The following is a 13,634-nucleotide window of genomic DNA, read 5'->3' as shown; positions in this document are numbered from 1 at the left end:
CCTAGGGGGGGGATTGTATAGGGATTTTAATAGGGATTTTATAACTTTTCTAAAAATAACAGGCTAATTTAATATATATTTTAATTGTTTTTAGATATTTATTGTATAGTTTCGTTTTTTATTTGCCTGTAAGCCGCCCTGAGTCCTTCGGGAGAAGGGCGGGGTATAAATTAAAGTAATAATAATAATAATAATAATGCAGAGTATATTGCATTAATCTAAGCAACATAATGATACAAGGACGTGAGCCACTGGAGTAAAGTCCTCAGGTCCCAGGTTGATGTACCAAGCCAGAGTTGGGCAAAGGTATCCCTGGCCACAGTTTCCATCTGTTGATCTTCCAGGAGACATAAGTAAATATTACAGTAACCAAAGAACTTTATGTAAACAGCCTTTTGCATATTGGCTTCTTTTGGATAATTGGATTTCATGTCCTCTAATCAAAGGCCATGCTTGCTGGAGAACTGAAGGGGAAAATGTTGTCATGAACATCTGTTTAATTATATCATCTATCTATCTATCTATCTATCTATCTATCTATCTATCTATCTATCTATCTATCTATCTATCTATCTATCTATCTATCTATCTAATCTGCAAAACAGGTGCCACTGGTGGAGCAACATTTAGAGAATGAATTTGGTCCCTATATGAAGCATTCGTACCGAACAATAGGGCTGAGTGGGTCATCTCAGCTGAAATTTTCATTCCCTGAACTAATTAGAGATTATGATGTGATTATTTGTACTGCTAAGATCCTGGAGAATGCCCTGGAGAAAGTGTATGAAGATGATGAAGAAGGAGTCCAGTTATCAGGTATGTATAGATAGCTGTGTAGATCTGAACACCAAATGTATTACAGCAGGAGCAGGCAAGCTGCAATCCACCTACACCAGTGATGGCGAACCTATGGCATGCGTGCCAGAGGCGGCACTCAGAGCCCTCTCTGTGGGCACGCCTGCCGCTGCCACCAGCATCTCGCACAGGTCCATTAGGCTGCCGCCGGCACCCGGAGAAACAACCCCGCCCAGCACAAAGGAGGCGAAGCGGCCGGCTAACACGCTCGAGTAGAGGTAGTAGAGCACTCCCCCATGCACTCGCTGACCTCTGTGTGTGGGGGTCGATGGTGTCAGACAGCAGCCGCCCCTGCCTCGCCTTGCCTTGCCCTGCAGCAATGGCACCCCCACCCCAACCCCTGCCTCACCCTGCAGGAAAAGCCTCCTGTCCACCGCCCCACCCACAAGACCCCTTGGATCTCCCCCAATCCTGCCCAGCCCCCACAGGCATCCCCCCACGAGCAACATCAAGGTGGCCACTCCCAATGCAGCCATGCTCACCCAGTCTGCTATGACCACCGCGGCCACACCCACCCAATGGGCCATGACCCCCCGAGGGCACCACAATGGTGATGCAGCCCTGGCACTTTGCGATAAATAAGTGGGTTTTGGATTGCGGTTTGGGCACTCGGTCTCTAAAATGTTCGCCATCACTGACCTACAGAATCTCTGTCCCTATTTGACTCTCCTCACATTAACCACCAACTCATCAACAACCTTCATGTTGCGTTTCTGCTTGGAGAACCCCCAAAAGATGCAAGGTGCATCTACTAGTCTTCACAAGGCTTAACGTATCTTTTGAGTATATAGGCCTCTTCCCAGCAAATACATTTTTTTTCAAAAAATGATCCAATTTCCAACAGTATAACTAGAATAATGGTTGTAGCTCATGGAGATTGAAAATAATACCAAAAATAGTATGGTGAAAAGTTACCCACCCTGTATCCTTCAAAAGCACATTTGGTCCTATCTGCCTCTTTTATTTGTGAAGGACTGCCAAACCTGGGCATCAGTCTAGAAAATGTTCATAGCCTAGATTAGGGATTCATATTAGTTTCCTTCTGAAAATTTTCCCTCCATTTGTGGCTGTTTGCTCCTATGCACTGCAAACAGTTGAGGGAGGAAGAAAATATTTCTGGCGGCCATAGCGTGGACCTAAGAGACTAAAGTGAAACGATGGGAAGCATATTCAAAATGAATATTTCATTTTACTTTGAACACAATTATTGGTTAGACAAAAATAAAAGCACTGATTTCTCAGCCAGAGATCGAAAACCTGTGATTCTGCAGCATGGTAAATGATTGAGAACAATAGAAGGTTTCATTCCAGTCACATCTTCTAGGCTATAGATTCTCCAGCCTGCCATGGAAGTACACATAATCCTTGTTTAGTAACCATAATTGGAACTGGCAACTTAGTCATTAAGTGAAATAGTCACTAAATGAAATCACCGCTGTGTTTATAATCTTACTTCTTTAGGGTTTAGGGTATTAGGCTATAACAATACCCAAATCAAGGAACTTCTAAGGCAGTGTTTCTCAACCTTGACAATTTTAAGGCATGTGGACTTCAACTCCCAGAATTCCACAGCCAGCATTGCTGGCTGTGGAATTCTGGGAGTTGAAGTCCACATGCCTTAAAAGTGTCAAGGTTGAGAAACACTGTTCTAAGGAGACAATTAAGCAGACAAACAAGCAGAAAATCATACCCTAAAATCAAGGAGCTACCAAGAAGAAGGCCACCCCCCATCACCAACAGTGGCAGGATAAGCTAATGTATTTAAACTGGAAACAAACCACACGCCCACCAGCACTGATGATATTATCTAGTCAGGCAATGAAATGCCTGCAAGCCAACAACCAAATTCAAAGTGCACCCAGGACTCCACAAGAAACAGGCTGATTAAAAGCAAAGTAGTTTGTTTTACTACAATGTATATGAGCACAAGGACTCTGTAATCAATTTGCATAATGTATCTTCTAGTGTTCTCCTTGATGATCATTGATGAATGTCATCACACCCAGAAAGGAGCTGTCTATAACAATATAATGCGTTACTACTTAAAAGAAAAAAGGGAAAATGAGAAGCGAAAGAAAGAAGGAAAACAACTGGTGCCTCAGCCTCAGATTCTGGGGCTAACAGCCTCACCCGGAGTGGGAGGTGCAACAAATCATTCAAAAGCAGAGGAACATATTCTAACAGTAAGTTATGCATGATCACAGAATAGTGGACAAATACTCTACAAGAGCAAACTTTATCATTGTTGGTTTTAAAGTGTGAGATCTTGCTTGTAACGAAGTTTGGAGCAGAGAATCTACTTTCATGTAGGAAATCAAAGTTTGACTGAGTTTGTGTGGTCCTACAAGGAATAATATATGTAATTTTCTTTATTTATTAAACTGATATCCCAGTTTTCCTCCTGGACTTTAAGGGTGTATGTGTTGCAATTTTAGACTTGGCAAGATCTATGAGAGCCCAGCCATGGACGTTTATAAATCATGATTCATAATTTAGTGGGACACATGAATCCAGATACTGTGGCTCATTTAAACAGTGTAATCAAATTAAACCAGGGCTTAGCAAGACACAAACCTAGCTGTTACTGTTCTAAATGCAAGCAAAGTGAATAGGTTACAACAAAGTTTTCAGCACTGAAAAAAGTGACTTATGACACAACTATTGGAACCTCCCCACAGTCACATGATCAAAATTCAGACGTGTGGCAACTGACTTGTATTTTATGACGGTTGCAGTGTCCCGGGATCATGTGATCCCCTTTTGTGACCTTCTGACGAGCAAAATCAAAGGGGAAGCTGGATTCACTGAACAACCTTGTTACTAACTTAACAACTGCAGTGATTCACTTAACAACTGTGGCAAGAAAAGTTGTAAAATGGGGCAAAACTCACTTAACAAGTGTCTCGCTTAACAACAGAAATTTTGGGCTCAATTGTGGTCGTAAGTTGAGGACTATCTGTACCTACATTCTCCAGAAGAGCAAGAAATGATGCAGTACTTTATATAGTGTGCAGCAAAAGTCTGTCACTAAATAATAATAACAACAACAACAACAACAACAACCCATCTTGGCATCTCTTGACTGAAGAGTCCATTCTTATAAAGTCCCAAGGCATGACCTGAAGTGAGTGTATCTGCTTTAGAGTAAGTTGCCATGAGAAAAGGCTTGGGGAAGTCCTTCGAGCCGGTGTTTCTCAGGAACACTGGTCTAAGTCAACTTGAATTTTACTGTGTAAGAAACTTGAGACAGAATTGTCAGCAAGCAACGAGATGTAAAAAGTATGTGAGAGAATGTTGTTCCTGCCCAATAATATGCTTTTGGCATTAATTTTATCTTTGTAGGGAAAAAAAATTAACAAACGATTTGCAGTTTTCAAAGGGGAAAATAGGGGGAATTTAGAAAGACAAACGAACTAGAAAGTTAAAGGATGAAGAAATTTTAGATCATTCAAAGTGACAGTTCACCATTGAACTTTTGTTGCAGTGAACAGGGAGGTGCGGGAGACAAATACAGACATATCAACTGATGAAAGGAAAACTTAATTAGAAAATATATTGTTAACTTCACTTCTTGACAGTTCACAACTTTAAGGCAGCACAACTCACAAAATAATAGGGCCATGCTGTGCTTCAGATTTCATTCCCAAACGTGCTTCAATTCATTTGAATGTAGTTGCTGTTGACAACTTTTTAAGGCAGCCACATCTTTTCCAGGATCATAAGACAGCCAAACCGTTTCAGGAAAAAAAATGTGACTCCTTTAAAGAGTTGCCGAGATGTGCTGCATTTTTATTCCCACACTTTTTGCAGCACTTTATCCACATTTAACAGAATAACAGAGTTGGAAGGGATCTTGGAGATCTTCTGTTCCAACCCCCTGCTCAAGCAGGAGACCCTACACCATTCCGGATAAATGGCTGTCCAATCTCTTCTTAAAAACCTCCAGTGATGGTGCGGTCACAACTTCTGTAAATAAATAAATTTATTTATTTGTTATTTAACTTGCTGCAAACAACCGTAGGCAAATATTTTCAGAATGTTTTGTACGTATGGTTATTTTGAATAACCTGGATGATGTACTCCCACTCCTCATTTAGCAACCGAGTTCCATTCCAATGACCGGATCATTAAGCAAAATGGCCACTAGGTGAACACATGAGACAGAGAGAAAAAGAAAGAGTCGCTGCAGAGATCACTGGCTTATTTATCATATTTGTATAGCTGCCTATTTCAAATGAACATGACTTTGGGCAGCATGTAGCATCTGCAATAGAACACATTAAAAATTCAATCAAAAAGGTACAGAACACAGGAGAGGATGATATTAACTGCAGTAAGAGGGCTATCATAAAATCTCCCCAGTCCCCTGGGACTCTCAGACCTGATAACATAGCAAGGTCTTGAAGGAGTTGGGAAATGTTGAGAGAGAGAAGTGAAGCTCATCTCACTTCCGGGGGGGAGGGCGAGGAATATTCCACAAGATGGGCACTGCAACAGAGAAGATCTACCTCCTATGAACTATTAGATGTAATTCCTTTGCTGACAGGACACATAGCATGCCATCACCTCTAGATCTGATGGGGCAACCAGATGTAATTGGGAGAAGTCCCTCAGATAACCCAGCCTCATGATTTTAAGGCCTGGTTGCTACTGTCTCAATTCAGATAAAGTTCTCTCATTCGGTCGTTCCAGCATTAGTCTCACTCCGGCTTGCTTTGTTGGTAGGTGCACAAGATTTGGTTGTAAATGTGTGCATTGGTCTGAAAATGATTTTTTTTTTTGCTATCGTACTTGCTAACGAAAGCACTCACTAAACGAGGAATGGGTGTAGAGCTGTAAAAGTAATACAGAACAATACTTTGTGATACAAAGGGAGTCCCATATTGAGACCTGCATGTGCACCACAGTTTAAGATCATTTTCTTTCAGAAATTAATGCAATTGGCTTTTCAGCCAGAGATCATACCATATATGGTATGATCTAGATGTTCCCTCCGTCTGGCGACACACAGAGAGCTATAGATCCATCAGGATTCCCAAAGTGCATGCTTGCTACGTTGGAGAGAAGACAATTCCACGCAGAACAAGGAAGTCTGCCATTTCTAACCTCTGCAGTCGCACTTTGGGAAGGAGCCCATGTGGACTGGTGACTTTCTGCTTCTGCTGCTCTCAGGGCTGGTGACCTTGCTGTCCAGCAAGCACAGCTTAAGGGAAGAGGCAGCAAAGTGGGGAGGAACAACAAAGGCAAAAGATTTTCATTTGGCAGGGTTGAGGGGAGACATCTGTTTTCTGAAGATGTCACAGAGAACTAGATCTGGGTATCGGTGGTGTATTCATAGCAGCCATCTTAATGACTTTCTTTAGAGGGACGCTTTATAATAGGTTGCATTTTGAGGAGTGACTGTCTTCAAGCAACAGTCTCTGCAGTCTACTTGAGAGACAAAACTAGAACTACAGCAAAGCCATTCACAATAGTCAGGATGATCCTTTGGGTGCACACTGCTAGAGAAGTTACTGTCTAGGCTAGCCTGCCTTAAATGCATCGCTCTCAAGAAACAATCAAAGAGATGCTCAAGGAAGGCTCTTCAGCTGCTTCTTTAAGGCTGCACCTTTAAGGCTGCATGCCAGTTATTCCTAAAGCATTGCACAGACCTACACAATCCATAACTTAAATAACTTTCCCTCCTTTAGATATGTGCCAACCTGGATGCAGATGAGATTGTGACTGTTCAAGAGCACAGTGTACAACTGCAACATCAAGCAAAAGAACCTCTTAAGAAATTTGAGATTGCAGATGACAAAAAGGAGGTATGGATATTTGTTGTGCTTTATGTGATCATGTGACTACAGTATTGTGCATGGTTCTTTTTTTTCTTTTCTTTTTTTTACAAAAAGACACACCTACAGATGTTAGCTTACTCTTTCAGAAAAAAAAGTTCTCCTTCATGGAAAAAACTAAAATCTTGAGGAAGATTCCAGCTTGGTTCTTTTTTCACACCTAGTCCCAAAAAAGAGAAACGTATATGACAGATTGCACATAGGAACATAGGGAGATAGGAGCAAATGGTACCCCTGGAGCTGTGATGGCACAGTGGTTAAAATGCAATATTGCAGGCTGACTGTGCCCACTGCCAGGAGTTCGATCCTGATGGGCTCAAGGTTGACTCAGCCTTCCATCCTTCCAAGGTCGCTAAAATGAAGACCCAGATTGTTGGGAGCCATATGCTGACCCTATAAACCCCCAGGCTACAGCCCACTACTGGGCCGTGAGCCGTTCGTAACTGGGCCACAGAAGCAGCAGATGAGTGTGTGTGCGTGCGCACACACTCCATTTGCGTGAGCCATGGGTGCATGTGCCCACCACTCATGTAAATGGAGCTGCAGGTTTATGCACATGCTTGCCAGCCACTCTCCCCCTCCCCCACTGGTCCACAAAGCTGGAAAGGTTGGGGAACTCTGCTGTAAAGCACTGTGGAGCGGTATATAAGTTTAAATGCTATTGCTATTGCAAAAATAATAAAATAAAAAAAAAACATTTCAGTGAACCACCTCTTCCCTCCCACATTATACACAAGAAAATATCCTGCTGGGTCATTTTCTTCCTCCAGACTCTTGTATCTGACCGTGTTCATATTATTCAAAGGTCATATTTGACTTTGAGTCTGGAGATTGTTTCCCCACACATCTAGTTAAGATTTGTTTTTAACATTGATCCTCCTGAAATGTGATGTACTTTCATTTCTTTTCATTAGTTGCTATTATGTAGGCATACAATTGATTAATTCAGGGATCCCCAACCCTTGGGTCATGGCCCACTACTTGACTATGAGCTGTTCAGAACGAGCCCACGGAAGCAGCAGGCAAGTGCACACATGCGTGTGCGCATCCTCTTTTGCACGAGCAGTGTGCGAGCAGTGTCCCCCCCTCCCACTGGTCTGCAAAGCCAGAAAGGTTAGGGGACTCTGAATTAATTGGTCTGCTGTGATGCAATGTTTCTAGTATTTTCCTCAATTATAAACTAAAAAAAAGATTTATTGTGATTTTGGTTGAATATCTATTTAACTGGAGGTTTTTCTAACAACATTTAGACATAAAGGGATGATGTGAGGATTTCTGCCCTGAGCAGGGGTATGTGTGTGTGTGTGTTTGTTAGACTAGATTTCCAAGCTGCCAACATCCCACTTGGGACAGCGAGATGGGCCACATATAAATTTAATAAATAAATAAGTATCCCTTCTAATCCTGTGATTGTTAACTGATGAAATGTTTTACATTTTAGGATCCATTTAGAGAGAAACTCGTAAACATTATGACTGAGATTCAAGGCTATTGCCAATTCAGTCCAAATGCTGATTTTGGATCACAGGCCTATGAACAGTGGGTCATTCAGGAGGAAAAGAAAGGTAATGTTTACATTGTTAATACATTGCTAAAATAGGTGGCCAGAGTTTTCCTAGACCAGTGATGGCGAAACTTTTAGAGACCGAGTGCCCAAAAACTGGCCCTGCCCCTGCTCCACCCCCTGCCCCGCCCCTGTTCTGCCCCCCCATCCCCCATCCCACCTGCCCGCAGGGCCACTCACTGCCTCCAGGGCCCACCACAGATCGCCCAGGCAGCTCAGCAGCACTATGGCGGTCACGCCCTCTGCCCACGCCCTGCAGCATCAACTGTTCACGATGAGGTGTGAGGGCAGAGTCTTGTCTATGCTGCCTGGCTGCCATGTCCTTGGCTGCGCTGCTCTGCATGGGCCACGCTCGGGGGCAACTCTCCTTCAGGGGGGCTGCTGGAGAGGAGAAGGTCACGGGGGGAGGCAAGGCTGGGCCAACGGCATGTGTGCCCACAGAGAGGGCTCTGAATGCTGCCTCTGGCACCCGTGCCATAGGTTCGCCACCACTGTCCTAGACCTTTGCTTACTTGTTTTCTCAGTGCTTGTTCTTTTTTCTAGCTGCCAAGGAAGGGACTCGCAAAGAGCGGGTATGTGCAGAGCACTTGAAGAAATACAACGATGCCTTGCTAATTAATGATACTACCCAAATGATTGATGCCTATAATCATCTGAAGACCTTTTATGAGGAAGAAAGGAGTAGAAAGATGGCAATGGATGAAGATAGTGAAGATGAACTCATAGCCTCACAACCAGATGAAACTGCTACACGTCTTATAGAGTTGTTTTATGGTAAGCATGAGTCATCTGGGACTTCCTGTCTACACGTCTACAAATCAATGTACAATATTAAAATGAGAACCAAAATTTCTTGCAGCTGGATCATTAAGTAAGGCTTGATCACACGTCACATACATTTTTCATTCATGTTTTATAAAATTTCTGGTTTTCATCAAAAATTGGGATATAAACTTCCCTATTTTAGCTGAAATAGGGAAGAGTAATTTAAGATGTTCTGTGGATAGAGATTTAGGCAAGCTGCCTTCTTATTCTCAAAGCTATTAGCCTGGTTTAGTCATAACAATAAACCATGTGCTCCCAGTGCAAGCAGGTAGGAATCTAAGGATTAGGTTCCTCACAGCTTACTTGTAGGTAAGTCTACACTACTACTGTTTGCTGTGAACATATCCAGACAACATAGCCTCCCTCAATCCCTGTTGTGTAAACTATATTGGTTTCCATTATGCTTCCAGATGTGATTCAAGTCACTGGTTATTACCTATAAAGCTCTAACATGGCATAGGTGCCTTGTTATTTGGGACCCTGCCTATCTTCTGTAGTTTCTGCCTTCTAGTAAAGTGTCTGCAGAGTTGGCATCCTCTGAATCCCTTCAATCACTAAATCGCTAAATTTAAATTTAGATCACTATATCGTATGACAAACAAAGAAACTAGGTATGTCTATCCTATCAAAGAGAAGGATTAGGAGGACATGACAGCTGTCTTCCAGTACTTGAGGGGCTGTCACCGAGAAGAGGAGATTGACTTATTCTCTAGGCACCAAAGGGCAGGACAAGAAGTAATGGGTGGAAGCTTGTCAAAGAGAGATACAATCTAGAAGTAAGGAGAAATTTTCTGACAGTGAGAAAAAATAATCAATGGAATTGCTTGCCTACCGAAGTTGTGGGTATTCCATCACTGGAAGCTTTCAAGAATAGACAAGACAGCCATTCGATTGGGATGGTATAAGGTCTTGTGCCTTGAGCTGGGGGATGGACTAGAAGACCTCTGAGGTACTCTCCAGCCTATGATTATATGATTAATCAATATGTATCTATTGGGGCAAAGGAAGAGTGCCTTTCTCTGTCATAGCACCCACCCTCTTAAATGAAATTTCCTCAAAGATTTGTGTGGCTCCAGGTTGAAGTCAGCCCTTTGAGGTAGACCAGACAAGAAGCACAAATCATGAGTACTGACACAATCTTTATTGTAAGATTACAGTAAATCTTGCAAATCTGAAAGTACATCTCTTCTCATTTGTTTTTACTTTCCAGAAAACTAGGGAGAATCCCTTCTGAAATGCTTTTCATGTCTCCATTCCTTCTGGAATCAGAGATATCTTTTCTCTGACCGTTGCCTAGACTAGACTCTTCCTTATCCCAAAGTTATTCTCACGGTCTGTTACCGTTTCAGACATCCAAACTTTTATTTCACAGCTTTCCCCATTCTCTGTCATGCCATGCTGCATTGCATTGTGATGTTGTGTCAACCTCCCAAATATACCAGACAGGAAACACAACAAGATGAGCAAAATCTACTTTATTGTAAAGCTACATAAACAAAGTTTTGCAAGTCTGAAAATACAAATCTCCCACCTTCTCTTTTTACAGTCTGATTAGTTACAGTGAATCTTTTCTAAGTTTATTTTTCTGGCCATTATTCAGTGATGTACTCCTCCCTCTTCTATCTTTACACTCATTCAGTAATCATTTAATCTTATAACAGCTCTGAATGGGGGATACTTACAATTGGCCCTTGCAATTGCGGCCATTGCAGCCTAAATTACTGTCACATATTGCAATTCAGGGACTTACAACCAGCTTACAACTAATATTGCAGTATTCCACAGTCCACTCTAAGACTAGCCCCTGCTCTGCTTATATGCAGAGATAGCTATGAAAAATATTTGGGAGGTATTAAAACAATGATTTTCATCTTGACCCAAGTTGATGCCTGCAGGGCTTCTGCCAGAATTTGCTATCTGTATTTTGTGCTTAAGTTAAGTTAAGATTTTGCAAACGTGCAGGAGATGTGAATAAGAACCAAATAGCCTACATCATTCTTTCCTTTCTGCAAGGTTATCTAGTTGGTACGCACAACAGAAAATAGATGGTGGTCTTTTTTGAGCATGATCTGCTGACACTTTCAGATATTTTGGACTACAATCTGTGTCAGCCAGCATGACTCATAATAACATGCTCTAATTCTTTTAAAACATAATTACTTAAATATTTTGTTCATTTACATTTGTTCCTAAAGATAAACAGAAGGAGCTGGAAGAGTTAGCTGAAAAACTACAATATGAAAATGAAAAACTAACAAAGTTGCGCATGACTTTAATGCAACAATTCACAAAGAGCAATGAACCCAGAGGAATTATTTTCTCAAAAACTCGTCAAAGTGCATTTGCTATCTATCGGTGGATTAATGATAATCCCAAATTTGAAGAAGTTGGAGTGAAGGCTCACTACCTCATTGGCACAGGACATAATAGTGAATTTCAGCATATGACCCAGGTAAAATAAAAATGTAAAGTTCATTGCCAGATTTTCTTTGCTTTTCAGTTCTGTAAGGCAGAACCCTTACAGAACCCCTGGGCCATGGCCCACTACTAGACCATGGCCTATTCGGAACTGGGCCGTGCAAGAGGCAGGCTGAGGTGTGTGCAGAGTTCCACACGCACAAGCACTTCCCGAAGGCTTCTCTTCTCTCTTGCTTAAGCGGAGCTGCGCACATGCTCGCCGGCCCACCGCTCGCGTGGTCATGTTCCCCTCTCCCTGCCCCCCCAGCCGGGCCAAGCTGCCTACTCCCAATGCTCCAAAAGCAGAGTGGTGAGAGCAGAGGCTGAGCAGGATGAGCGTGCCCTACTCAGCTTCAATGATTCACCGAGGCTGCCTGTGCAGGACACCCAATCCGTTTTTGGAGCGTCAGGCAGCCTTGGTGAGTCTAAAGGAGCATGAGACTGCGCCCCCCCCAAGGCTTCTCTTCTCCATGCCAAAAGCTTTTGCAAACGAATGAAAGGCTTCAGGGGAGCCATCTCATGCTGCTTCAGGCTTTCCATGTCTTTGTAAAAGCTTTTGGTGTGGAGAGGCCTGAAGGAGTGTGAAACCATGCCCCAAAGGCTTCTCTTCTCTCTTGCGTGAGTGGAGCTGCATGCGCCAGTCCACTGCTCACAGAGCCCTGTTCCCCTCTCCCCACCCCACCCCAAGCAGGTGCTGCCAAGCTGCAAAGGTTGGAGACCATTGGTGTAGGGTTAAGATTTTTCTAAGAACTTGTAATCTCAGTTCCTATATTTTTCTCTTTTTCCCATTACATTTAATCAATGTGTGAATAATTCTCAGTAATTATAATTATGATATACCGTACCTAAATATGTATGTATGTGTTCTATGAGAAATTATTTCAAGATTAGCATCAAATTCATTTCATTTTGGTATTCTAAAAATAGTAAAGTATATTATTATTTTTTATACCAAGAAGAGGTGCACTAAAAATCTTTTAAAAATCGGAGAGCCAGTCTGGCATAGTGGTTAAGATGCTGACCTAGAAAGCAGGAGAGTGTGCCTAAGGCATGACAACCATCTGAGTGACTTTGGGCCAATCGCTCTCTCTCAGCCCAACCCCACCTCACAGGGTTGTCGTTGTGGGGAAAAAGAGAAGGAAGGAGTGTTATTTATTTTATTCATTTATTAAATTTGTGTGCCCACCCATCTCATCTAGATTATGTATGCTCACCGCATTGGGTTATTTATAGTAATAAAGGTGGGATAAAAATCTAATAAATAAATAATAAAATACAAATCATTCTGACATCAAAAAAACATACGGCTTTCCAGTCCTTATTACCGTCAGTGGAATGTATTGCTTTTGCAGCAAAAAAAACAAAAGGGAAGGTAGGAGAGAGAAGCTGCAAAATCATGTGCCCAATCACTCCCCCCAAAGTGGGGGTCTGACAACAAAGATCTATGACATCTTTATTTCAGGACGTGGGGAAGAAATCCCAGGAGATAGAATGAGTGAGGCAAAATGAATTCTAACCAGCGAGAAAAAAAGTCTGTCCTACAGCTCCAGAGAAAACCTTGTAGAACCGTGTTCTCAGTGGTTCTTCTGAAATCCCCTATGGAACCCCTATGGCTCTGTGAGGACAAGGGTGTGCACTTCCTGTGTATGTAAAAGACCTGTGGCACACCTGAAGCATGCCAAACCTAGCACAGCCAATAGCTATAATATGGGATGAAATGAAATATGGGTGGCATGAAATATGGATGGCTTGCCAGAATCTTTGTGTCCCCCTTCACTTTTCCTATCCAATTTCAGAGGTAGAGTGTTGTTCACTAATAATTGTATCAAATGCGGTGTGTGAATATTGCAGAATATTCTGACACTTTGACACTATTATTTATTTATTTATTTATTTAATTTAATTACATTTATATCCCGCCCTTCTCCTTGCGGACTCAGGGCGGCTAACAATTGGATAAAATACAAACATATAGTACACCAATTAAAATTGATTAAAAAGAAATATTTAAACTCATCTGATTAAAAGTAATTAAAACCCCTTTAAAATCCCTTAGGCCAGTCCCGCAAGCTGGAACAACCATGTCTTGAGGGCGC

General features: G+C 42.2%; 1 protein-coding gene across 1 annotated transcript in view; it reads left to right on the top strand.

Moving 5' to 3' along the window:
* Positions 1-13,634, top strand: part of LOC107285523 (interferon-induced helicase C domain-containing protein 1) — a gene marked incomplete at its 5' end in the record, with an annotated part of 48,153 nt that overhangs the window by 31,444 nt on the left and 3,075 nt on the right. Inside the window, 6 exons of the mRNA XM_029283692.1 lie at positions 606-816; positions 2,821-3,038; positions 6,546-6,662; positions 8,134-8,257; positions 8,800-9,030; positions 11,277-11,533. Coding sequence (XP_029139525.1) covers positions 606-816; positions 2,821-3,038; positions 6,546-6,662; positions 8,134-8,257; positions 8,800-9,030; positions 11,277-11,533 — 1,158 coding nt within the window. The remainder of the gene's footprint in view (positions 1-605; positions 817-2,820; positions 3,039-6,545; positions 6,663-8,133; positions 8,258-8,799; positions 9,031-11,276; positions 11,534-13,634) is intronic.

This window comes from Protobothrops mucrosquamatus, unplaced genomic scaffold, assembly GCF_001527695.2.
Source record: "Protobothrops mucrosquamatus isolate PMUCROS unplaced genomic scaffold, P.Mucros_1.0 scaffold_73, whole genome shotgun sequence".
Taxonomy (NCBI): domain Eukaryota; kingdom Metazoa; phylum Chordata; class Lepidosauria; order Squamata; family Viperidae; genus Protobothrops; species Protobothrops mucrosquamatus.
Note: the sequence above shows the minus strand (reverse complement) of the source record. Positions and strands in the feature narration are given on the sequence as shown.